At 32.0% G+C, this 27,406-nt stretch overlaps 2 protein-coding genes across 3 annotated transcripts in view; one reads left to right on the top strand and one right to left on the bottom strand.

The window, feature by feature from the left end:
• LOC134706487 (serine/threonine-protein kinase OSR1-like) lies at positions 1-25,106 on the bottom strand. Of its 2 annotated transcripts, none has more exons than XM_063565464.1 (17): positions 24,976-25,106; positions 19,037-19,149; positions 17,928-18,036; positions 17,093-17,290; positions 16,631-16,740; positions 16,232-16,333; positions 15,474-15,607; positions 14,612-14,660; positions 14,038-14,097; positions 12,990-13,100; positions 12,510-12,545; positions 11,585-11,728; positions 10,868-10,926; positions 10,470-10,522; positions 9,784-9,852; positions 3,362-3,420; positions 1-3,040 (listed from the first exon to the last, which is right to left on the bottom strand). In XM_063565464.1, the coding sequence occupies exons 1-17, from the start codon at positions 25,061-25,063 to the stop codon at positions 2,957-2,959; spliced, it is 1,578 nt and encodes a 525-aa protein (XP_063421534.1). In that variant the 5' UTR covers positions 25,064-25,106; the 3' UTR covers positions 1-2,956. The 2 variants fall into 2 exon arrangements, with proteins under 2 accessions (XP_063421534.1, XP_063421533.1); XM_063565463.1 differs by having other exon boundaries at positions 12,981-13,100; positions 24,976-25,105.
• Positions 25,094-27,406, top strand: part of LOC134706488 (peroxisome assembly protein 10-B-like) — a 15,591-nt gene continuing 13,278 nt past the window's right edge. Inside the window, exon 1 of the mRNA XM_063565465.1 lies at positions 25,094-25,235. Coding sequence (XP_063421535.1) covers positions 25,127-25,235 — 109 coding nt within the window. The 5' untranslated portion in view covers positions 25,094-25,126. The remainder of the gene's footprint in view (positions 25,236-27,406) is intronic.

Genomic DNA, 27,406 nt, shown 5'->3' with positions numbered 1-27,406 from the left:
TGATTTTTTAAGTTTATTGTTATCTATATGAAATACAATGTAACAATAACAATTTGACAAAGTAGCTTAAATAAATAATGTCATTTGCTGGAATAGATCATTACTTTAATTAAATAGTGTAGCTTTAATATAAATCGTACTTTGATGGAACAAATAATTATCTTAATAAGTATGTTGTTTATACAATGTCATTTGCTGGAATAGATCTTTACTGTATTGGACAATGTGGTTTAAATAATTAACATAATATGCTGGAATAAATCATAATGTGAATTAAGCAATGTAGCTTAAAACATACAATGTTATTTGCTAGAATCGTTAATTTCTATATTTAGACAATGTAGCTTAAATATATAATGTCCTTTGCTTTGAAGATTAAAGCATTAACTTTGGCTCTCCATGTAGGGGAAACAACTCCTGACATAACCAAAATGGTTCCTGTTTTCCTTTGTTTATGTGAAGGTCTTTGAAAAAACGTAAAAAAAATCAAACATTACTAAATCATAAGACAGAATTTAAAGAGCAGATATTATGTGTGTTAATGTAAAATTTCAAATGCTTTAAATACAAAACATAGATTTTAAATTTGGGAAAACAGTAATAATAATACATCTTCTTCGAGGCCTTGTTAAGTCCATCTATTTCAGCTTCGTCTGTCATCAATAATATAAATATAAATGCATGCATCAATTTCACACAGAATCAGATATAATTTATAACCTATGTTCAATCTGGTTTCAGAAAAATGCATCTAAGGTTCCATTATACATTGTTATTTGGAGGTAGTTATTATGCAAAATTAACAGTCCTGCTATGTGACACACATATGCAAAGATCACACACCACCAGATAAGATAAATTGCTCTTAAACCTTCTGTATACTTCATTTAAGGCTTGGCAAAGCATTAAAAATATAAGCATTTCCAGAAGACAAATGCCTTTCATGTCGTTAGAGCAATTTACGAGAAAACAAAACTGTATCCAATACCCTGGCTACAGGAAAAGTTCTAAATTTTATAAAATCTTGATTTATTATTCATAAATAACACTTCACAAATGGTTATCAATTCACCAAACAACCTGTGTACCTTAATACTGATTTCACTCTGACTTGCTGTGTACTTGTTGCAAAGTTATAACAGACTCTGCTTAACAATTAACTTGAGTATTCTTTACAATATTTTTAAATCAATGAAAACTTGGAAACGGCATCAATCAAAACCAAAATCTGAAGGAAAACTTATTTATGATTTCCTTTAAATAGCTCAAGACAATTTGATGCAAGGTTTCTCCATAACATCTTTGTGAGATGTGGATTCAAACATGTTTTATATGGGTATGGTATCACTGCCTATTTAACATTTCAAATTAACATCACCAATGGGTATATTTATTTATCAAGTTGAAGTTTGGAATAATTTCCTTAAACTGAAAAACTTTGGAAAATGGTCAGCCAACTGCAATAAAATATTTATGCCATACAGCAGGTTTTATTTGAAAATATACTACTCTTATCATCAAATGTCAGATTCTATTTTAAGAAATGGGAAATATAATAAAATACTAATTAGCAAGATTCATATTCACAATAAACAAAGTAAAAGTAAGATGTAAAAATTAATCACAAATTTTGTTTTTATAAAACACTGTTAATTTTAAAATTTTGATATATTTCAATGTTGCATTTTCCCTAATATTTAAAAAAAAAAGGCCTTTCAGCAGTTATGCTTTTATCAAAATTCCTTTACAATTGGCTGAATATTTTAATCTTTTGATTAATTTGATGCAACTTCATGGGTTAAATAGTTCTGTTTTGATAACAGAAAATATATTGTGTGTATTACTAGAATGAGATCAATAAGTTATGAATAATCAACACATGACATTAGAATAACAAAATATCAAGGTTTATAATTACTATAAAATGCCTTAGAAATAATAAACCTGTATCATTTTCACTCTCTTAGGAAAATCCAAGTTTTGACAGACAATTTTTATCTTCCCCAACAGTCAGCAAAATAATGATTTCTTTTTATGTGAAGTCATTAGAAGTAGTCTCTTTTTTGTGACATCCCAATAGAAACATTTAGAAGAAAGAAATAAAATTAGACATCAATAATAAATCATACCTAAGAACACCAGAAATCAAATGAACACCAAAAAAAAAAAGAATAATCAACTTTGTTAATAGAAATAGACTTAAAATTAGAGCAATATATCTGTATTAAAAAAGTAAACAAAAGTTTTAGCCATAAATTGATACAATATTTATTTAGCCATATATTATCTGGAATGTAACTATTTCTATTTGCTGAAAAATCAGTTCACACTAAACCTGCAGACTTTAATGAGAATTAAATAAATTAATTGTATTTGGAGAACAAGCCTATTTTCTTCCTATTTTCTCTTTTATTAAATCAAAATTCTTTATGTTTATGCAAATAAATAAAACAGAATTTCAATTAAAAAAAGAAGTCCATTTAATCATAGTTGTAGTTGCTTGCTTTTCTCTACTTTCTAAGTATCTGAAAAATTAGCGCTTAAGCAATGCTAGCAAGTCTGGCACATAATACCAATTCATCATTGGTGGGTAGTATAATGAAAATATGTTGTACTTGAACAAATTCTTTAAAGAAATAACCCATTAAATAAAACAATAAAGACCAGTACAAAATATAGTACAAATTATAAAGATTGTTCTAGAATGCTCACTAGGACCAGAGAATATTCACCTTTTTTTCGAATACAATGTGTGCTTTACATAAAATCTTAGATATCTAATTTTACTAGCATGTTTTTTAAAGAAAAATATCCTGTCAAAGTCTTTTGTCTGCTGTGACTTACAGTAGCCATGTAACATATCATTGTGAGTACATAATAACATGTCAACAATCCATCTGAATTCTCTAGTCCTGAACAGTATCACAGATTATAAAATACTATCATGTATTCCCTGTTAGGAGGCCTCTAATACAGAAAGCTGGGCAAATCCTATCAGAGCCTTGTCACACGGGGCTTCGTTAGGACCACAGCCAGAATTCTACAAAATATAGAAAAATAAACTGTACATTTATTATACATAGGAGTTATATTAGTTTACCATCTTAAATCTATCATCAATAATATACAAATTAATAACAGAGCTTTGACACAGGGCTATATTAAAATGTTAAATGAGACCTTTTTTTCTACAACTTTGGTGCTACAAAATACAGAAAAAGTTGAATCTATGATATTTACAATAGAGTAATAAAAAGTTAAATTTCAAGAGTCTTCAGACAGAAGATGCCTTATTTTAATCAATAAAAAGTGATTGCTTTAAACCCTGGAATGATGTGTAAATGAAGGTAGAATAGCTTACCAGAGCAAATGTTATCGTCTTTAAACCAGTATCAATTATTTTCTGTAAATTAGCTGCAACTGTCAAGATAAAATAAAAATATTAAATACACTATCACATCTTACTATGAACAAATAAATAATAAAAAAACTGACATGAGGTACAAAAAGTGCCAATTACTTAACCTGACTTATATACAACAAAGGAGATGATCTCAACTTTTCAACCACAAATTTACCCTTTGGAGATTATAATTTTCCCCTGTCTATATCCTATGATGTTTACTTTTCTTGTCCAGCTTGTCAGAAAATGTTTTTATAAAGCTGAGTGTAACGAGTGTAACTTAACAGGGTAACATTTCCTACAGACTTTTAAATACTTTAATTTCCTCAATTGCTTGAAACAAAATGACTATAAGGCCAACTAAAATTAATAAGAAGATTTTCATCCAAATTTTGAAAAAAATGAGGCAGGTGGGAGGATTTTATTTTTTAAATTTTATTTCAATTGAAACCCTCTTCACGAGTTCTTCATACCGCCAGGTATATGCTAATGGAAAACAAGCTTGTATAAAGTATGTACATGCTGTATAAGGAATCCTACACTATTTTTTAAACTCTTAAATAAAAATCCCTGATTGGCAACCACTGTTATACGAGTAATTGCTGCTTTAGAAACCTATGTATAGTATACATTAAAAAGAAGAGAAATGCTCTCTTCAGTTGGCCTATACCTACACCAAATTAATTTTGCTTTCTAAGCAATGGTTTGTAGTCCCCATAAAATTAATAAAATGTATTGGTACAATTGTATGCAACACAAGTATTATGAGTACAGAATAAAATGTAAACTCAGTGTTAAAAGTAATAATGATGTAAAACATGAATTTAACCAAAAAAAAGTTGTTGTTTAATGACTAAATTGAGGGTATTGGGACAGTTACAGAGGGTGTTTGCTGTTTGTCAACAAAAACAACAGCCAAGGGCTTGTTATAATCAAAATGTGTGTTTGTTGACTTTTTCTCAATATACAGTCATAAATCAAACAAGTTCGTGCTTGTGTCAATTTGTTTACTTTAATCAAGTCATGTTATTTGTACCAATTTTTTCTACGATTCTTGGGCGTTGGATATCATTCACAGTCCAAATTTCCTTACACAAAGTCATTGCATAAATAAATTAAAAAAAAACCACGGTTTTTGATTCACTTAGCTTGTGACTACCGCAATTTGCGTTCAAGGACAAGGCGTTTTACCCGTAGCTCCAATATTTCATGCCCTTTTCGTTATCAATCTCTATTCTCGGTAGACGATGTTGTCATCATAGAGCAGCAGAATATGTCCACTTAATCATTTTCGTTAGATTACTCGAAGAAATACAACTAGAGGCTCTAAAGAGCCTGTGTCGCTCACCTTGGTTTATGTGAATATTAAACAAAGGACGCAGATGGATTCATGACAAAATTGTGTTTTGGTGATGGTGATGTGTTTGCGGATCTTACTTTACTGAACATTCTAGCTGCTTACAATTATCCCTATCTATAATTAACTTAGCCCAGTAGTTTCAGAAGAGAAGATTTTTGTAAAAGATTACTATAATTTGCGAAAAAAAATGGTTAAAACTTGACTATAAAGGGCAATAACTCCTAAAGGGGTCAACTGACAATTTCGGACATGTTGACTTATTTGTAGATCTTACTTTGCAAACATTTATTGTTTTTACAGTTTATCTCTATCTATAATAATATTCAAGATAATAACCAATAAAGGGCTGCGCTTAGGCGCATGATACGCCCGTTGCTCTTTTAACTTGTCTTTTATGCTTTAAATGAATTTATATGATCAACTAGAAATAGTGTGAGCCCTGTCAAATACCCCCCCTCCCAAATAATAAATAAAAATGCACAAAAAAAATGGCACTATTAAGGCTACCTCAAATTTAACTAAGTTTGTTTTCTTAATTTTTCATCCATACATAAAATTTAGTGAAAGTGTTAGTTATTGTCCCAAAATTGGAAAAATCCCCCCTTTTTTTTAGCATAAAAATTCATAACACAGAAATGTAAAATCTGAAATTTATAAAAATTGAAAGGGAGCTTACATAAATAGATATAAACAATTCACCAAAGTTTCATGGATATTGGTGAAAGCCTTTTTGAGTTATTGTCCGAAGTGTTAAAAATCACCCTTTTTTTTATGAATAAAGAACCCATAAATCCAAAACTTAAAATCTGAAATTAATAAAAATTGAAAGGTAGCTTAGATCAATAGATATAAACAATTCACCAAAGTTTCATGGACATTAGTGAAAGCCTTTTAGAGTTATTGTCCGAAGTGTTAAAAATCCCCCTTTTTTTATGAATAAAGCCCCATAAATCCAAAACTTAAAATCTGAAATTAAAAAAAAAATGAAAGGGAGCTTACATCAATAGATATAAACAATTCACCAAAGTTTCATGGACATTGGTGAAAGCCTTTTTGAGTAATTGTCCGAAGTGTTGAAAATCCCCCCTTTTTTATGAATAAAACCCCATAAATCCAAAACTTAAAATCTGAAATAAAAAAAAAACGAAAGGGAGCTTACGTCAATAGATATAAACAATTCACTTAAGTTTCATGGAAATTGGTGAAGGTGTTTTAGAGTTATTGTCCGAAGTGTGGACGACGGACAGACAGACAACGGTATACCATAATACGTCCCGTCCCGGGCGTATAAAAACAGCAAAATTTCCTTAAAATTAACAGTTCAGGGGCAGCAACCCAACAACAGGATGTCCGATTCATCTGAAAATTTCAGGGCAGATAGATTTTGACCTGATGAACAATTTTACTTCATGTCAGATTTGCTTTAAATGCTTTGGTTTTTGAGTTTAATTTGGCCATGTAGTATTACTTTGCTGAACATTATTGCTGTTTACAGTTTATCTCTATCTATAATAATATTCAAGATAATATAAACCAAAAACAGCAAAATTTCCTTAAAATTATCATTTCAGGGGCAGCAACCCAACAACAAGTTGTCCGATTCATCTGAAATTTTCGGGGCGGATAGATCTTGACCTGATGAACAATTTAACCCCCATGTCAGGTTTGCTCAAAATGCTTTGGTTTTTTGATTTATAGGCCAAAAACTGCATTTTACCCCTATGTTCTATTTTTAGCCAAAGTGGCCATCTTGGTTGGTTGGCGGGGTCACACAACACATTTTTAAAACTAAATACCCCAAAGATGATTGTGGCCAAGTTTGGATTAATTTGGCCCAGTAGTTTCAGAGGAGAAGATTTTTGTAAAAGATTACTAAGATCTAAGAACTAGAGGCTCTAAAGAGCCTGTGTCGCTCACCTTGGTCTATGTGCATATTAAACAAAGGACACAAATGGATTCATGACAAAATTGTACTTTGGTGATGGTGATGTGTTTGAAGTTCTTACTTTACTGAACGATTTTGCTTCTTACAATTATATCTATCATGAACTTTGCCCATTAGTAACAGAGAACTATATTTGGTAAAAATTTACATAAATTTACCAAATTAATGAAAATTGTTAAAAATTGACTATAAAGGGCAATAACTCCTTAAGGGGTCAATTGACCATTTAGGTCATGTTGACTTATTTGTAGATCTTACTTTGCTGAACATTATTGCTGTTTACAGTTTATCGCTATCTATAATAGTATTCAAGATAACCAAAAACGTCAAAATTTCTTTAAAAATTACCAATTGGAGGGCAGAAACCCAACAACCAGTTGTCCAATTCATCTGAAAAATTCAGGGCAGATAGATATTGACTTGATTAAAAATTTAACTTCTTGTCAGATTTGCTCTAGATGCTTTGGTTTTATAGTTATAAGCAAAAAACTGCATTTTACCCCTATGTTCTTTTTTTAGCCGTGGCGGCCATCTTGGTTGAATGGCCAGGTCATCGGACACATTTTTCAAACTAGATACCCCAAAGATGATTGTGGCCTAGTAGTTTCAGTGGAGATTTTGTAAAAGATTACTTAGATTTACGAAAAATGGTTAAAGATTGACTATAAAGGGCAATAACTCCTAAAGGGGTCAACTGACCATTTTGGTCATGTTGACTTATTTGTAGATCTTACTTTGCTGAACATTATTGCTGTTTACAATTTATCTCTATCTATAATAATATTCAAGATAATAACCAAAAACAGCAAAATTTCCTCAAAATTACCAATTCAGGGGCAGCAACCCAACAACCGATTGACCGATTCATCTGAAAATTTCAGGGCAGATAGTTCTTGACCTGATAAACATTTTTATCCCATGTCAGATTTGCTCTAAATGCTTTGGTTTTTGAGTTATAAGCCAAAAACTGCATTTTACCCCTATGTTCTATTTTTAGCGGTGGCGGCCATCTTGGTTGGTTGACCAGGTCACGCCACACATTTTTTAAACTAGATACCCCAAAGATGATTGTGGCCAAGTTTGGATTAATTTGGCCAAGTAGTTTCAGGAGAAGATTTTTGTAAAAGATTACTTTAATTTACGAAAAATGGTTAAAATTGACTATAAAGGGCAATAACTCCTAAACGGGTCAACTGACCATTTTGGTCATGTTGACTTATTTGTAGATCTTACTTTGCTGAACATTATTGCTGTTTACAGTTTATCTCTATCTATAATAATATTCAAGATAATAACCAAAAACAGCAAATTTCCTCAAAATTACCAATTCAGGGGCAGCAACCCAACAACCTATTGACCGATTCATCTGAAAATTTTAAGGCAGATAGATCTTGACCTGATAAACATTTTTATCCCATGTCAGATTTCCTCAAAATGCTTTGGTTTTTGAGTTATAAGCCAAAAACTGCATTTTACCCCTTTGTTCTATTTTTAGCCGTGGCGGCCATCTTGGTTGGTTGACCAGGTCACGCCACACATTTTTTAAACTAGATACCTCAAAGATGATTGTGGCCAAGTTTGGATTAATTTGGCCAAGTAGTTTCAGAGGAGAAGATTTTTGTAAAAGATTACTTTAATTAACGAAAAATGGTTAAAAATTGACTATAAAGGGCAATAACTCCTAAACGGGTCAACTGACCATTTTGGTCATGTTGACTTATTTGTAGATCTTACTTTGCTGAACATTATTGCTGTTTACAGTTTATCTCTAACTATAATAATATTCAAGATAATAACCAAAAACAGCAAAATTTCTCCAAAATTACCAATTCAGGGGCAGCAACCCAACAACCGATTGACCGATTCATCTGAAAATTTCAGGGCAGATAGATCTTGACCTGATAAACATTTTTACCCCATGTCAGATTTGCTCTAAATGCTTTGGTTTTTGAGTTATAAGCCAAAAACTGCATTTTACCCCTATGTTCTATTTTTAGCCATGGCGGCCATCTTGGTTGGTTGACCGGGTCACGCCACACATTTTTTAAACTAGATACCCCAATGATGATTGTGGCCAAGTTTGGTTTGATTTGGCCAAGTAGTTTCAGAGGAGAAGATTTTTGTAAAAGTTAACGACGACGGACGACGACGACGACGGACGACGACGGACGACGACGGACGCCGGACGCCAAGTGATGAGAAAAGCTCACTTGGCCCTTCGGGCCAGGTGAGCTAAAAATGGTTAATAATTGACTATAAAGGGCAATAACTCCTTAAGGGGTCATCTGACCATTTTGGTCATGTTGACTTATTTGTAAATCTTACTTTGCTGAACAATATTGTTCTTTACAGTTTATCTCTATCTATAATAATATTCAAAATAATAACCAAAAACAGCAAAATTTCCTTAAAATTACCAATTCAGGGGCAGCAACCCAACAACGGGTTGTCTGATTCATCTGAAAATTTCAGGGCAGATAGATCTTGACCTGATGAACAATTTTACTTCATGTCAGATTTGCTCTAAATGCTATTTTTAGCTGTGGCGGCCATCTTGGTTGGTTGACCAGGTCATTGGACACATTTTTTAAACTAGATACCCCAATGATGATTGTGGCCAAGTTTGGTTAAATTTGGCCCAGTAGTTTGAGAGGAGAAGATTTTTGTAAAAGTTAACAACGACACGACGGACGACGCCGGACGCAAAGTGATGGGAAAAGCTCAATTGGCCCTTCGGGCCAGGTGAGCTAAAAATGAAATTTGAAACAGGAAGTTTTGAATGAAACAAAAGTGTTCCCAGTAACGGACATGAACAAAATCTGGAAATCGTATTTTTGTTAAATAAAAAAAATCGGGGCGAGAAGATTTCAGAGGGGCGGGCAGGGATGAAAATCTAGCAACTAATTTTAATTGGCCTAAGCATTAAACATGATGAAACAATGAAAATATAACACAACTGTACTTAAATAACAATGGGCAAACAAAGGAATAAATATAACCATGGGCTAGCAGTTAGTGGCATTTAAACAACTACTTAAGTGGTAGACTTCATAAGTCAAAATACTTAATACCTACCAACAATCATATCCTTGCCATCTACTAAACCTGCCTCTACCATTTCTCTAGAAACACTATCAGCAGTATCTATGGAAACACAAAGAAAATAATTAAATTAATACATAAAATAAATGATTTCCAATACTTAAACAACACAGGTTTTTTGAAAAGGCACAATTAGATGTGAAATAAATAACTGCTAATTGTTTGTAATAATAGCAAACTTATCTGTAATGCATGAAGAAGATATCTTATTAATTAAGTTTTCTGTAATGCATGAAGAAGATATCTTATTAATTAAGTATGTCTAATGGCTATTAAATGATAAGAATCAGCTAAACAAAATTGCATATTCACATGTATGATGGCAAATGGGATTCATCAACCACAGACAATTTTATTTGTAAGATTTTGCTTAAATTGATTGACAATTTAATTTTTTTACAGCAGGAAAATATTGTTTTAAAGATTTTCCATGTTACAAAGTGTATCTATGCAAAAGGATTTAGACTGACCTGATAAAACCCAATGCTGTTTTAACAGCATGTTATTTCATGTAATGACTATGTTTTATGTCTTGTGATAACAAACATGTATAAGTATTTCCCCACAAACTATGTTGTGATTCCATTATGAAAAGTATAACAATCTTTTCAAAAACATTGATTAATCGAAAATTCAAATATATAAATGAGTATCCCTACCTTGACCAGGTGTGTAATCAAACTTTATATCATTTAATTCTCTCTTCTCATTCCTACAATTGAAACACTTTCTTGTTATCTTCCTTTTATTTATCCATATGCATGGAGGTTTGCATGTTTAAGTATTGATAACTATCTGTAGGGCATAATAAATTTACAGAATGCCTTATTGCTGACAACAAAATAAGAAGAAAAGTATAGCAACAAATTCCTAGCCTGTAGTTACACTTATATCTTAGTCTGTAGTTACACTTATATCCTAGCCTGTAGTTACACTTATATCTTAGTCTGTAGTTAAACTTATATATATATTTGTTTGTAAGATCATTTGGCTTATTTATTATATCTTTTTTCAGTTTACAGATTTTTTTGGAAATGTATTGGAATGAAATACTTACCGTAACCGTAAAACTAGGTTTAATGATGCACCTGAGGAAGCAGCTGGGGGGACTTCTTCCTATAAATAACAATACAAGCTTTGTTTAGTTTGTACTTACTTGATCATGAGTCACACAAATGCCTGCATTACTCACCCATTGAAAGATGACCTTTATATGCACATACTAGTAATTATTGGTTTTAGCATTTTATATGTTTAACCTAGCTTCAATAGTTTTTAAGATAACAGACAATATTGCAGTTAGACCTCTATCTTCTATAAAAAGCCATGGCTATTATACTGAATGTTTTATCATTATTGTCTTTCACAGATACATTTTATTTAAAAGTATATTCTAGGGACGTCACATACATAACTACATTACGGGTATTAGAACAATCAACAGAATTGAAGCAAGATGTTTTATTTTTTTATTTGGCAGTCAAATAATAGAATCTGAGCTAAAATGTAGAACTTAAGCATTGTCTTTAATAACTTGATAGAAATTCGATTAATAATCCTTTAAATATCGATTTTTGATTGGTCTGGAGGAGAGGGTAACATTAAAAAAAATTGTCACCCTCTCAGCCATTTGATAGGGTAAATTGACATCCTCGTATTAGCCAATCAAAATATAACATTTTTAATGTGAAGTGTAATAAATCAACATATCACAAATAACAACTGCAACTTTGATAGGATCTGGTAATCTGTTTATTATCTATACATGACTTACTTCTGGTTTTTTAGCTTCTACAACACTTTCCACTGATGTACCGACAGTTGTGGACGAGGATGTGTCTGATTGTATGGTTTCCTGTGATTGGGTAGGTGTGGGTAAATTATCTGGCTTTGGTATGGTTTGCATTTTATCAGATTCCTAAAAAAAACATAGTATATTTTGAAAGAAAAAATAAATTAAAATTCATGTAACATAAATTGTAATTTGTTGCAAATGTTTTGAATTTGTTTAATTTCTAAGTTTTTGATGATTATCTTAACTCTAATTTTCTTTCAAGTACAAAATTCACTACCTGGGAACTATAATTTGAAGACTAAGTTGTGTAAATTAAATCTGTTAACTAAACATTTGGTACAATTTTTATGAAATCAAAAATTAAACATGTATATTAGTTATTCTAACATGACGTCATTCAAACGCTTTGAGTACACACCTGAGGTAAAATATGAATATATTGCTCCAGCTGTTCCGATCGCACTCCCACGTCATATGCTTTTTTATGAATGAGCTTATCTTCGTCATAGAATGATGACGTCAGAATATAGCATTTTAAAGGAAAATACAGGCTTGTGAATCAAAAAATCATCATAACAAGGAATCCTGAACAAACAGTGCTAAAATGTGTTATACAAGCCATTGTTTGTATACGTATAAAACAATCAGTTACAATTATCCAAACCTATTTAAATACGTTATTGTAAATAGTTTAAGCATGTCACTTATTTAGTTTTCTCCGTTCTTTTATGTCAATTCAATATTGCTTTTATTTTTGGGAACGGCAAATAATGCCTTCACCTAGAGCGCTTTGATCCAAAAGAATTGTCGTATTTGTCCTATTAGAATCGTAATAATTTGTGGGGGCTTGAATATATTGAGATTTTACCACGGGTTAGCCCTTTATGCAAAATATCTAACCTACCTCAGAAGACCTATCTGACATGGATACTCTGGGAGACTGTAAAAAGAAAAGTAATTAAATAATTTAGTGAACTTTCAAATCACTAGTAATGTTCTCTTAAAATTAATCTCTTTACATGTAATTTGTCGTATTAAGTTTTCTTTTTTGCAATCAATTATTGATATTAAAAGTTTTGTTGTTGCGTCCTTTAAAACAAATTGCAATATGTTCTCCTAAATTTTCTCCATTTTTGCCTCAAAATTATTATGGATTTATCGTACTTTTTAAAAAAAATACTGCTGTATAAATAAAGTCAGACAATAAAAAACTCTTTTTACGTGTTATTTCATGACAACATTATATTTTTTTTTTAAACTTCAAATATTCATTCTACAATTTGTGTTTTATATTTATCAATAAATTACATAAATTCTGGTTTAAAGATGTATTCATAATTGAATAAATAAATATGTATATTATAAAACAATGTACCGGACTGACCCTAGGGGCCTCATCCCCTTCTTCCCCCTCTTCATATTCATCATCTGACCACTCCCATTCTCCATCCTCTAGCTTATGTAATCTGCCACTCGATCCAGGAACTCTTTTTACCTAAAATTACAGCATGCTATCAGTTTTGTAAGTAGATATAAGAAGATGTGGTATGATTGCTAATGAGACAACTCTCTTATCCAAGTCATAATTTGTAAAAGTAAACCATTATATAGGTCAATGTACGGCCTTCAACACAGAGTCTTGGCTGTTTTTACCTAAAAATTTACAACATACTGGTCCTAGTACACAGTTATCGTCCCTTAATTTTCAATGTCCACAAATAGTCTCTAGTGTGGACAGTGTCTTACTTGCCAATCTTTTTTTATACCCCTTCCAAATTTATTTCTTCATGTTTTATGCCTCAAATAGCAAGAATCGGGATAAAATTACACTGTGAAAAAATTTGATTCATGAATCTTAAAGTAAAGTAGTGATTTGGTCCAACTGAAAAAGGTTAAAAATAAGTATTTTGGAAACTGTCAAAAGATTTCAAGAACCCCTGAACATAAAATTGTCCATATTTTGAGTTAGAGCCCATGAAGTTTTCTATAATTTGTCCCAAAAGTAGTACATAACACTGTAAAAATATTATTGAGAAAGCGCTGGTGGGATTTTTTTAATTTCTATTTATTACCAAAAAGAAATGCACTACGAAATAACTGTGTACTCGGACCTACTGTCAGATTTTGTATTAACTCTTTAAGTAAATAGATGCAATAAATAATGGTTTTTACAATCATCAATGAAAAGAGAGTTGTTATATTTACTAGCCATCAATATTTATGATTTTAACTATGCAAAATCAAACTGTTGTGAGAATAAGATCTCTCACACAATTCTAGCCTGTTGTAAGAATGAGATACTCTTAAAAAATCTTATCTGTTGTAAGAATGAGATACTTTTAAAAAATCTTACCTGAAGTAAGAAAGAGATATTTTCTTACAATTTTTCATGTCATTAAGAGGTTAAACGGTTTATTTCTAAAATTACTTACCCTTTGTGGTTTAACTGAGTTTCCCTCTGACAATAAAGTTTTTACCAGGTAGGTTTTATCCTGAAACAGAATGTAAAATTGTTGAGATGGGTTTTTGCATCTTTGGCACTGCAGTAAATTATGAGGAAAACCAGACTACCTGGAAACTATAAACAAAACACCTTATAACTATTTGTAATTCTGCAACACTTGACCTGAAATTTGGCAACATTTTACCTATCAATTTTAAATAACTATCATTTGTGTACTACCTTGTATGACATCAGACATTTTCTCTTCAGTCATCACATATTGAAGATATGTCTGTGATTGAGGCAAACAAAAAGCCATAAAGTGTTTGGTATCAGGACATTTAGTGAATTTTCTTTCAATAGTTCAGTATGTTGATACCTAAATTTAACATTTATGTTGTTTTTTCTTGCAATCCTATAAAGAAAAACAAAACTAAAACTGTATAAAACATCTAAGAAATATTCCTATACAAACTAGTTAGACACTCAAATGATCAATCCAACATTTACTTTTTGTTACATTTTATCTTGTTTTATTCATTTCACATTTATTTCATTCATACCTTTGCTTTCTTGAAGAATTCATTCTTTAATAACTGCTTAGCTGTTGGCCTAAAATGTACAAAGAGAAGTTTTAAGAATTAGAATCACTTTAAATTCAAATTGTCTCATACTTTACTGTTTCCCAAAATTGTGTGCTAATGTATGACATGATTATAAATAAGAATTTGTGTCCATAGTACACGGATGTCCCACCTGCACTATCATTTTCTATAATCAGTGGATCGTGAAAATGGGGTAAAATCTCTTATTTGGCAATAAAATTAGAAAGATAATATCATATGGAACATGTAAACTAAGTTTCAAGTTGATTGGACTTCAACTTCATCTAAAAATACTCAACCGAAACTTTTACCTGAAGAGGGACAGACAGACGGCCGAATGGATGGCCGAACAAACACAGACCAGAAAACATAATGCCCATAAATAGGCCATAATTATAAATATAATGCTATGGTGTAGTATAATCACAGAGGAGTAACAATCCCAAGGTTTTGATATGCTACAATAGGCATTAAACAGTCAATATCACTATGCTGCAGAAGAAACATTTTGAGCAAACAGGTGATATTAAGGATCAACTACTTGCTTAAATCCACTTTATTTGGACTCTGTTTGATATATTTTTAATTAGCAATCATACCACATCTTTTCATTTTCTAAACATAAAGACTAACAATACTATCATATTACCATCATGCAAACAGTCTTAGTGAAGTAGTGTAAAATTGTGCAAAAAGTATTAGATGAAGGACATAAAAAGGACAAAGACTATTAATTTAATGCGACTTTCATACAATTGAACATGTTGAAAGAGGTTGGCTTCTTTTCAGACTTTCAAACAATTGCCTTCTGTATGGGTACCTTTTTTCTGGTTCTTTTTTTAGACATTCAGAAACCATTTTGCGAAAGCCTTTACTATAAGCTTTATATTGTTCTTTATCATCAGCTCCTGTGTCAAGAGCAGGGGGGTCATTCTGTAACGTCAACATCAGCACCTATAAAGTAACATATTTTGTGACTTGAATATCTGAGCATAAAATAATTTCATTGATAATTGTTTGGGAAATGAATTAATAGGATGTATAGAATGTTATGATTAATGCACTATTTGTTGTGTATCAAAAAGGTAGTGATAAGTGTTGGAAGATTTAGATATCTAGTCAGTACCATAAGGTCTTGATTGTATTTCATGCAACCTTTCCCAAAAAAATCAACGGATTTCATAGAAAGTGCACAGATCAATTTGTCAATAATTCAAAGTATTGTCAGTTACTTATTTGTCATTAGCTATAGATAGATATTTTTGTTTTTGAGTACAACTTGGTAAATATACATGGAATACAATATATTACAATTTTAAACATAAGCAGTCAATTAACATGTGTATTTATACCAGCCAGCCTTTTGAGGCTTATGATACACTGTCATTAATGTACAAAAAATTATAGGAATAAATTTCCAATCCATTATTTTTTTCCTTAAATCATATCAGAGGCTTTATTCTTATTAGATATAGTGTAGTTCCAAGTTATCAGTTGTGTTTAATGTGTCATATATTTGAAAGAATACTTTATGAGTTTGTACACATGTTCTGTGTATAGATATCACCATTTCATTACCTTCATAGGAGGGAATTTATGATATGGAGCTGTTCCTGTGGCTAGTTCTATTGCAGTAATACCAAAACTCCAAATATCTGCTTTAAAGTCATAACCAGTCACCTGAAACAAAACAAATTTTACTCATTGGTTGAATGTGACTGAAACTGAAACTGTCAGGCTATTTATCATTAAAATAATTTTAAGCTATCACAAATTAAAAACATCTTATTCCAAAAACCAATCCTTTTCCGTTCTATATTTCAAAAACTTAAATTGAAAATCTTACTTCCATTTTTTTTCTTTCTTCACACACAAAAAAACAGACATAAGGAAATTCATCATTTAAGAAAACTAGCATTTCTGAAATTTATACTTTTAACATAAGTAAAATGTGGATCTATATCATTTCATATTTACCTGTTCCATAACTTCTGGTGCCATCCAACAGGGTGTTCCAACAAATGTATGTCTTACTGAGTCTCTTGTCTGATCCTTTCCTGTCGCTAACCAAGCACTCACTCCGAAGTCTGCAATAAAAGTTTTAGAAATAAACATCTTTCTCACCATTATTCAATCGTATAAATTAACTATGGATAATCCTGTTAGACTTGTGAAAACATTTAATTTGATTTTTGAACTAAAACGTTTACTTCAATTCTGCAAAATTCTCCAACACCGGTAGAAATACCAAAAAGCAAACAGATTAGATAAGGCATGATTTTGGTTAAACCGTCTTTAAGTTTAAATAGGCTATACCTGGTTTTCTACTTTCAAAAAATTATGAATCTTAAATTGTCTTTTGTAAATGTTACACTATGTTTTAAATTCTAAATAAACAAGCCAACAAAGTATTATAACATAATAACCATCAGTACTAACCAGCTATATACACTGCCCCATCTTCACCGAGTAGTATATTCCCTGCTTTGATGTCTCTATGGATCTGTCCATTATTGTGGAAATATTCTAACCCTTTCAGTACTTCTTTAAGAACAGTTGCTATGGTGATTTCATCAAAAACACCATTTTTCCAGTTTCCTGTCCTCATTCTACTTTTTATAATGTCCAACATAGAACCTGTAATAATTTGTATATATATATATATATATATATCTTTTAATATAAGACTAAGTCATCATTTTAATATCTGAAGTATGAGAACTTTGCCATTAATTCTTTGGAATATTTTTGCCTTCATAGCTTGGTTAACCATTACTGAATATCAAGATTTCTTCTTTCCTTCCCCATAAATGACATTTTCATTGAGTTTTGTGCATGATAAATGATAGGAACTATCTACCTCCTAAGCCTGTGACTTTACACAGTTTTACCGGAATTGATGACTTTACACTGAATTTCCTCTAAAATAAGTGATGTCACACAGATTTACCTCCCAAACATGTGATATTACCTAGCTTTTACCTTAATGAGATTCTAATTATTATATTTATTTTATCTTACAATAAATATGTTTGTTAAGATATTTTATGTTACTGGTCATGTCTAGAATTAAAATTAACAGTTACTGACTGTATATGTTGTATTATCTTCTAGATTTATAAACATTTTTGCCTTGAGCACCTCTTATGAAAAATATTTATCAAGTTGTGCATCATTTACCATACAATTCCAACTCTTAAAAGTTGAGTATTCAATATTTTCTTTGCAATGTTCCTAACACATGCATGTCTGATATAAGAACTAAACTACTCACCCCCACTACAGAGCTTCATAACCACCCATAATTCCTCCTTAACAACAAATGATGTGTGGTATCCCACAACATTCTCATGTTTACATTGGCTCATAGCCTGTATTTCTTTCTGTAATATAAAATTATTCATTATTTGTATCCATTTCTTAAATATGATAAATGTCAATGACATTTCACATTATTGTTCAATTGCAGAAAAGAGTTCTTGAAAATCTTGAACATCATAACTTATGTTATTCACAAGCTTGGCTCCTCTTAGTATTTTGTTATAAATATGACAAAGCAATCAGCAGGCTTAGAAAGTATCAGTTTTGACTATGAGAGCTTATCCAAGTGTGATTCTGATGTGATCCTATACTATAGCAATACATATGCATTGATTGGGTCTGGAATACTGAGTCATGTTTCTTAGTCTTTATTTTTCTATGTTGTGTTTTGTGTAATATTGTTCGTCAGTTTGTCTTTTCCTTTTTAAGCCATGCTGTTGTCAGTTTATTTTTGATTTATGAGTTTGAATGTCTCTCTATTATCTTTCGCCTCTCTTTCATACTGATCTGGATTCTGATCTTCCATTATGGCATATATAATTTCTTCTCCTCATGTTCCAGATTCTATAGGTTGACTATATCTCATGCAAATCATTAAATCTTAGCCACAACATTAGATGCTGTAAATTTAGAAATTATTGCATGCATTTATTAATGCGATTTTGTTATTTTAGACTAAAATGCCTTTTTAATCTTTACTATAAAATACATGCATTTCAAAATGCAAGTTTAAATTATTGTGTTTACAGCTCTCTCGCATTTTTGCAATAAAAACCTCAGATTAATTTCTGAATTTACAGTAACCAATCAGAACTAATTATTCTCCAGTTATAATGTCAAGAAGGCATGTATATTTCTATACAACTAATATCTTTAAATAGTGATGTGAAGCATAAACATGATAAAAACTTGGGTGCAAGTTAAACTATCACACATAGTACTATATGAAAGAATGCTTGTACACTAATTAACCAAAATATAGTCTTAAGCAGAACTATCCAGCTACAATGTAATTACAATTGTGTTGTGAACTTGTGTGTAAATTACAAAATTAAAGTTTACCAGCAGTTCTTCCACCGTTGTGTTACATTTTTCCAAGTTGATTCTTTTAATAGCAACTCTCTCACTTCTAGGTTTACAAATAGCTCCTTGTACAACAGCAGTAGCACCAGCACCTACAAGAGGAAACAATCTAAATAACCATAAGGAGCCTTAAAGTAGGTTGAAAATCTGTGCAAGTCTAGTGTAATATTAGTTATCTTGGTGTAATCAGGGGTGTACAGAATTTTACACCGTTGTTGAAAATTCATACACCCTGAGGCCCAGCCGAATGGCTGTATGAATTTTAAACAACGGTGTTAAATTCCGTACACCCCTGATTACGTCAAGATAACGAATTTATTTCTTATGAACAATTCCTTTTCTCATTTTAAAACCAGGATGTAAAATTAAAAAATTGTTATAAAAAATTTACAGCGTAACATTTTTTCAATGTCCATGTTGCTGCGCATTGTGAAATACTTTTTACATAATTTTTGGAAAAATTCAGAAAATTTTTGTGTTGTCTGAGCATGAGTTTTCTGGATTTTCTTTTTTTTTTAAATATTTTTAATTTTTTTTTGAAATTTTTGTTTTTTTGATCCGTTATTTTGGCAAAATAAAAATTTCTGGCAAAATTTTATTTATCCGGGTGTGAACCAGGGTGTGGTGTTATTTACACCGGAGTAATTAACCAATCAGATTGCAGTATTTTTGCTGCATAAGAAATAAACCTTTATATTCCTCTTTATACACAAAACACAAACGTGAACATGGTGAACTTAGTCATTTATGACATGTATGAAGAAACAAACAAACACACAAATATTCTAAATCAAAGAATTCATAAATACAATTATATGCTGTTAACATATATATATGGTAATTGGTCCAGTTAATGATTAGCATGATAAACAATTTTATTACCTTAATAGGTTAATATATTTGTCAACTGAATCTTTTCCTTTTACTTTTAGGTTAGAAATGTGATCAGTACTCTAAGAAGATAGTGAATAGAGTGTTGGGTTGCAGCAAACCTTTTTCCACACTAGCTATATTTGGACAATTAGCCTTGCCAGACGACATATATGTCCATGATTAAAGTCAACAACAAGCTAAAGATTAATCATAAAACGAAGTAAAAATCAAATAATAAGTATTTCAATATTCTAGGATTAACAAATTTAAAGCAAACTAGAACACACCCGTGATATCACGGGTCCGTGACTGAATTAAGTATATAAGTGTAACTATGTGTCAGCCTTATTTTCGTATTGGTATTGTCATCTGATAAAGTCATGCCAATTATAATATGCACAGTTTTCTCTGCTTTAAAAATCTTCCTGTTTAAACTGGTCGATCTGGAACTTATTGGTAATATATTAAATATTTGGAAAACAACAAGTGAAACTGCCAGCTACTACTCACTGATGATACCCCCGCCGCAAGTGGATAATATTAATAGTGTAAAAATTGTAGTTCCTGAGAAAAATGTTACGAAAATTTTCAACTTGGCTATCATGTGTAAAATCATACAAGTGTTCGGTAAACAGGAAGTTGTCAAGTGATCAATCTGAAAACACATCACACAGTATAGCTGATTTAGATAAACCCTGAAACCAAATTTCAGAAATCCTTGTATTGTAGTTCCTGAGAAAAATGCGACGAAAAATATTCATGGGACAGACGGACTGACTGACGGAAGGACAGACAGAGGTAAAACAGTATACCCCCCCTTTTTTAAAGTGAGAGTATAATAAAAAGGCCTGGAATGGAGTATTTTTTAATCAACAGCATTGTCCAAATAAAGTTAAACTTTTGTATTCGCTTTATTTTCATATAAAAGGATGTGGTATGATTGCCAATTAGACACTATCCACAAAAGACCAAAATGACACAGACACTAACAACTATAGGTAATTGTACGGCCTTCAACAATGAGTAAAGACCATACCTCATGTTCAGCTGTAAAAGGCCCCGATAAGACAATGTAAAACAATTCAAACGAGAAAACTAACAGCCTTATTTATGTAAAAAAATGAACGAAAAACAAATATGGACCATAATTTGGTATTCGGCCTTTGGTTTCTTTTTGTATCCTTTTTTATAAGTTCTAAAATTTTAACTTTTATTTTGTGGGTTGTGTTGGTGTTAGAATAGTATGAATGGAACAATTGAGTTATCGAGAAAAAATTAATACATTTTGATTCACCGTTTACGTGACATGAAACCAAACAGGAAACCAATCTTTATTTTCTTTATTTTGCACAATATAATTCAAAAGGCATAAATAAACACCATTACTAGTGTTACTTGCTTCATGTTAATATTTAAAATCTATTTTCAATGTTATATTAAAGTTTTTTTTAAACCTGACAGGAAACCATAAGAAACCGAAAGCATTTTTTTAGTTTTATTTTATTGCAAAATCTGCTTAAAATAATCTGAACAGTATACTTTTTCTTAAAATCCATCTTAAATGTAACAGTATTATAAAACTCCTAAATATGTGCTTGTTTTGAAAACAATTAGTACAATTTATTCAGAATTTTCCATATTTTCTCCATTGATACAGGATACCATAATCGTTGTATCTTGATGTTTAAGCAAAAAAAATGTATTTATATTTGGTTTTGATATTCCAGTTATATACAATTTATTCCAAATCATTGGCAATGTAACATTCTTTAAATCCAGTAAAGAAAAAAACTTTTAACTTGGAATTAAAATCTTTAAAATAGGCACAATGTGATACTTTTGACCTGTACACCATCTACATGGTTTCCACATTTTAACCTACTTTAGTGGGCTAAAATCAATAAAGTACTTCCTTTCAAGTCATGCATGGTAAAAGTTTACTTCTCCTTTGACAAGTTTATTGCGTTTCTGATAAGTGTTTGCAGAACATGAAAAAAAAATATTAATTAAAAACTGTGACAGGATTCCAACTTTGTACATTCTAAGTGTAACGGTATATTAACATGTATTTGTTATTAAATTATATTTATTCACCTAAAATATCCAGTAATATTCACTGCTGAAGTTAAATCAATCCAACGAGCATTGGTACAATGATAAGAGACGTAATTTCGATTGATTTTTCCAAGGACTCTTCACGTCATTATCGGGAAACAAAGTGTGTTCTAACGTCTGTCAAATATGAAATCGATTTTGTCAAGTCATTGGGCATTTATTTTCACACAGGATCGTATGTAACATTATGCACATAGGAAAAATAACAGACCACCGGCGCAATCTCTTTGACAATTGTATTTTTCTCTTTTAAACAAGACGAAACAAGTCTACAAATTATGTTTGCTAACATCCCATTGGAAACAAAAACAATGTTTAGACCTAGTATTTCATACATCCGGCCGTAATGGCGTTATCACATGTTAGTCACGTGTTTCACGTATGACCGGAAATGGTTAGAACTTAAGGACAAAAACAATTTTAATAAATAACTGGACTTCTGTTTCGTGTGAAATGTAACTCATAATGACAACGTAATTTTCTTACTTAATTATTACGAAGATCAAAACAAGAATGTAAATCATCTCGGATTTACCTGTTTGAACATCTCACGAGAGTTCATATTTGCATATTGTTTTTAAGAATTCTATTACAACAAAGCAGATTACATCATCTAAAAATTGCGTTACGAAATCGGACACAAAAATCACGCCACTGTTCTTACATCTGCTACATAAATACTTATAGTTCTCTGCATTTTCTTCTCACTATTCTTATTGGTCGATGTTCTTTGTTATTTGAAAGCAAAAGTTAGGAATTTCCCGGTGACGATTATCTATAAATCAGTCAGCGTTATGCTCTTCGGAAGCAATAAGTAACTGAGAAACGACACAAAAATACGGTTGTAGAATCTTTGAAATTCGTATATTTTAAAAAAAATTCTAGGGAAGAGTAGCATACACTTGTATGTTGATAAAAATAATGGCATCTTTAGATGTAGTTGCAACTTTTCTTACAGTAATTCACATTTTATCACTTTTCTATAGTTATAGGAAACGGAGCCCAATAGCAAATTATGGTCCATATGTAACACATAAACAAACAACAACTACTGAATTACAGGCTCCTGACTTGGGACAGGCAGCTAACAAATTAAAAACTGTACCTATACGCCTAATTTTTAGTCTAGATTTAAAGTATTTGTATTGTCATCTTAGAAACTCAGAATAAAATACTACAATAGGGAACAATGTGACAATGATTGAATTTATTAGTGTGAATCCTGTGATTATAACCTGTGTATATAGCAAAATCCTAAATACACCATTTGGTGGTGCTCCTGTCAGATGCGGAACGTACAGATAAGGTAATAGGTATCAGGTGAATATACTATTGGTATCGGTATCGGATTCCACCTGGAACTTGTTAGTTATTGGCAATATTAATTATGTGGAAAACAAAAGGGTCTGGAGTGGTGTAATTTTTAATCAACACCATTGTCCTATATTAGCTATATATAAAGTTGAATTCTTTGATTTGTCGTTTTTACTAGATGATGGCTGAAAAATAGACAACTTTCGAGTTTGATGCATTTGCGTCAAAAACTTTGGCTTTAATGAACGTCACTCCTGCGTTTAGGTGTGTCATGACTTCCGCTTCAATGTTAAGCGAGTGGTTGAAAAACTGTAAAGTTATATTGCACGAATAATTCGGCAAATCAAACTCTCACAATTGACAATCTGCACTGCTGTCATTAGGGAATTGTGATTAGTTACCTACGGAACAAATAATATTTCTAGTTTACACTGCACGATGATGATCACTGAAACGCTTGGTGAACGTTTATAGTGCAGGGTAACAGGCAGGCCCCTCTATCTGGTAAATGACATCACAAAGGCGCGTATAATTGAAGAGTTTTCTCCAGTGACGGATGAACTTGAAAGTGGTCTATTGGACCTCGTTATTTTAGTATTATAGATAATGGTAAAATGTCATTTATAGGGCAATAAACAAACATGTGTGTTCTTGCTTAAAAAAAATGGGTGTGTCCATTTTTTTAAGGTTATTAGCCATTTGTTGAGGTTGTTTTTGTCAGTCAGAAATGTTTTAGCTTGGTTTATGATGATGTTCAGCATCAGACTAGTAGTTGAACGATACCAACATTGCTGTCAAGAATAATTCAAATGAAAATATAATTTGCTGAATTCTCACATACAAAATGTATATGAAAAAAATTAGGGACAGCTCTCAACAGTAAACACACATTTTTTACAGCAAGCCTATTGAACAGACTTTGATGACATTTTCTAAAAATGTTAACACAAAAATACATTGTAACTATATGACTGTGTATGAGGTGATACTCTTTAAAAAAAGAAATCTTGTGCAGCAGGGAAGAATACTTTGAAGATATAACTGCCTTTCATGAACTCAACTTGAAGAGCAATTGGTTTCTATGTCAGGGTCAAGGGATCAAATCCCAGCTATTACAGTGATTAATTTTGGAAGGTAAATCATGCTCTCCATTTACAAAAGTGGCGACCCAACAACATAACACACTAACACCTAGGAGGGGGAATTTATTAAGTTATCATAATTATAGCATGTAATGAATCTTCAGAAAGGGATCGAAATTCACACTGGTACAGATCCTAATTTTGGAAGACAATCTGGTATTTAGTTAAATGGTTAGGGAAGAAGATGCCCTCACTATCAGCAGGAACAAGCTTAAGTGTAAAGTATTTCTGAAAGACCATATTTGAAATATATTTTTAATAACATGTATAGGAAAATATTTACCCTTAAAAGCAGAATAGATAAAAACACACAGTCACTTTTGTTGGTTTAAACATTCAATGATGAGCCTTAAAACATGTTTACTATGGAAAAAAATTAGGTCAGTTAAAAAAAGGGGGATAGGACATGAAGTCAAAGCGGGGCGTTATCATTTGCATCATTTGCAAAACAGAATTTTGTAAAAATTCATATACCAATGACATCTTTTAGCTCGTAATCGTCTTTTGTATTAGGCCAAGGAGCTTTTTCCTCAGTTGCCTGCACTGTGGGTTTTTCTGCCATGATCAAGATTGACCTTGACCTAACAATAAGGGAGATAACGTCTCAAACCGGAAATGAATTAAGATGTTCAAAAAAAGTGGACATGCAGAAATAATACGATCTCATCAAAAAGACGAATTTTACATCGGATATTTAAAGTCACAAATCACAGATATATCCCAAGCATTACTTGGTACGTCATAAGTTTAGCTGACATTCAGTAGATTTCCAAATATCATGATCTTTTGCACAGGCACTTGTTTCTGTCAATGTGGGGTTTATTATACTGGTATTGATAGTAAACCCCACATTGACAGAAACAAGTGCCTGTGATCGTTTGCCTTGGTTATGAGGGTTGTCATGTATGACTATAGAAGTATTGACAACCTTTGGCTGTTTAATTACAATAAAATAGTAGTGGTGGAGGGAGAAACATCAACCTCAAACCTTCAAAAGGACCTTGACAAACTAGCTGAATGGGAAACGAAATGGCTCATGAAGTTTCATCCTGATAAATGTAACGTACTCACCATCTCCAAAAACCGAACACCAGCTAAATACAGTTACACACTACATGGCCATAACCTCGAACATGTCACAGCAGCAAAATACCTGGGATGTACCATTGCATCAGATCTCAAATGGGGTAAACACATTAGCAACATCTGCTCCAAAGCAAACAATACCATCAGTTTTCTTAAAAGGAACTTAAACATCTCCAACAAGTTTATAAAAGAAAAAGCATATATATCCCTCGTCAGACCAACATTGGAATATGCTAGTTCAGTATGGGACCCGTACCAACAAAATGATAAGGTATGTTACTAACAGATACCACAACACTTCATCTGTTAGTGACATGCTTGAACATCTAGAATGGACAACACTTCAAGAACGAAGAAAACAGAGCAGACTGATAATGATGTATAAGCTTAATAACAACTATGTAAAGATTGTTACATCAAATAAACTGATACCAAATGAACATCCTTCCAGGAATAACAACGAAAAAGCATTCAGAATTCCATCATGCAAAACTACAGTTCGGAAGGAGTCGCTCTATCCTAGAACAATAAGAGAGTGGAACACCTTGCCCAACTGTAAGGTCTCTGCCCCGAGTCCTGATTCTTTCAAGGCTCAGCTCCATCAGTAGTTAAATTGACATGTTTTTATTTGCACTTGTATATAAAATTCACCTAGTTTTTGTTTTTGTTAAATTTAAAAAATTTATACATGCGCGCACTCCATAAATGTGGCAGAATAGTCAACCAGTTGATGGTGGCCACTTACTGGAAGAAGAAGAAGAAAATATACCAATCAGTAAATCTACACTCTAAGCTTATATAGTGTGATTGACCTAATTTGATTTGATTGAGCTTACAAAATCATCTCCTTTTCAAATGTCAGAAAGTACAATACTTGGAAAAGGGTCATATAAATTGGAGTACCTTCGCGGGGGTCTCATTGGGAGGATTCCAATCCCGGATCCCGCTTACTGTTTGTTTTGTCAGATTGCTGTATCCCGCTTACACTATGTACATCAGCAATTCTCACTTTTTTTGCATTTCCTGGGTCCTGCTAGACCTCATTTCCCGTTTTCACAACACAATAATTCGACTTTCACCTGTCACGCTTACAAAAAATCGGCAATCCCGCGTCACGCTTAGACCCCATTGAGACCCACCTTCGTGATGAATAATGGTAAAAATTATTGCCAAATGATGTTAACAGTATATTTTAAAGCATGACAATGAAATATACAGTTTCTTTTAGACATTACAGACTGATTTTGAAGAAAGATAAATTATTCAGAGTGAAAATGAAAAACGAAGTATGGGTTCGAGGTCTAGTGGTTAAAACTGATGGCTACAGTACTGAAGGTCCCAAGTTCGATTCTCACTCAAGAAGTCGAATATTCAGTACATCAGTAGGGTGATTTTCACCCTCCCACACACATCTCTGGTATCCAGACTGGAGTAAAAACTAGATTTGAAACTTCGGGTGCCTCAGTAGGTCAAAGTTGTTCCCAGCTTGACCTGGCGATTAATCTTCTGAAATCTCTTTTGGTTGTCCATTCCTGCTTAGAAGCCCGGTGGTTCTCTATGAGTACTTCAGCTTCCTCCACCATAATAATAGACTTCCTGGTGTCCTACACGCTCCCTTGGGCGGTGTTGGGTGGAGATTATTCTGGTGGTGGGAAAATATTGTAAAGGACTCATCTCCATTAATCCTTACTTAGGGAGTGTACATGGATCCGCTGTACCCTTGCAGTCAATCAAGGGGTGTGTCTTAACTGGCGGAATCTCGAAGTACATATGGGGGGACATGCGACATTACAACATGATAAGAATGATATGAGATTCT

The sequence above is a fragment of the Mytilus trossulus genome, chromosome 2 (assembly GCF_036588685.1).
Source record: "Mytilus trossulus isolate FHL-02 chromosome 2, PNRI_Mtr1.1.1.hap1, whole genome shotgun sequence".
NCBI lineage: Eukaryota > Metazoa > Mollusca > Bivalvia > Mytilida > Mytilidae > Mytilus > Mytilus trossulus.
This window is presented reverse-complemented; position numbering and strand designations above follow the sequence as displayed.

Bases quoted from the DNA above. Each gene is read 5' to 3' on its own strand.
- LOC134706487 (XM_063565463.1), bottom strand. From the start codon at position 25,063: ATGGCAGAAAAACCCACAGTGCAGGCAACTGAGGAAAAAGCTCCTTGG. The intron at 17,291-17,927 runs GTGAGTAGTTTA...AAATTATTACAG, and splicing joins TATGAAGCTCTGTAGTGGGG to GTTCTATGTTGGACATTATA. The intron at 14,661-15,473 runs GTACCCATACAG...TGTACATTTTAG, and splicing joins AAAAAAGAACCAGAAAAAAG to GCCAACAGCTAAGCAGTTAT.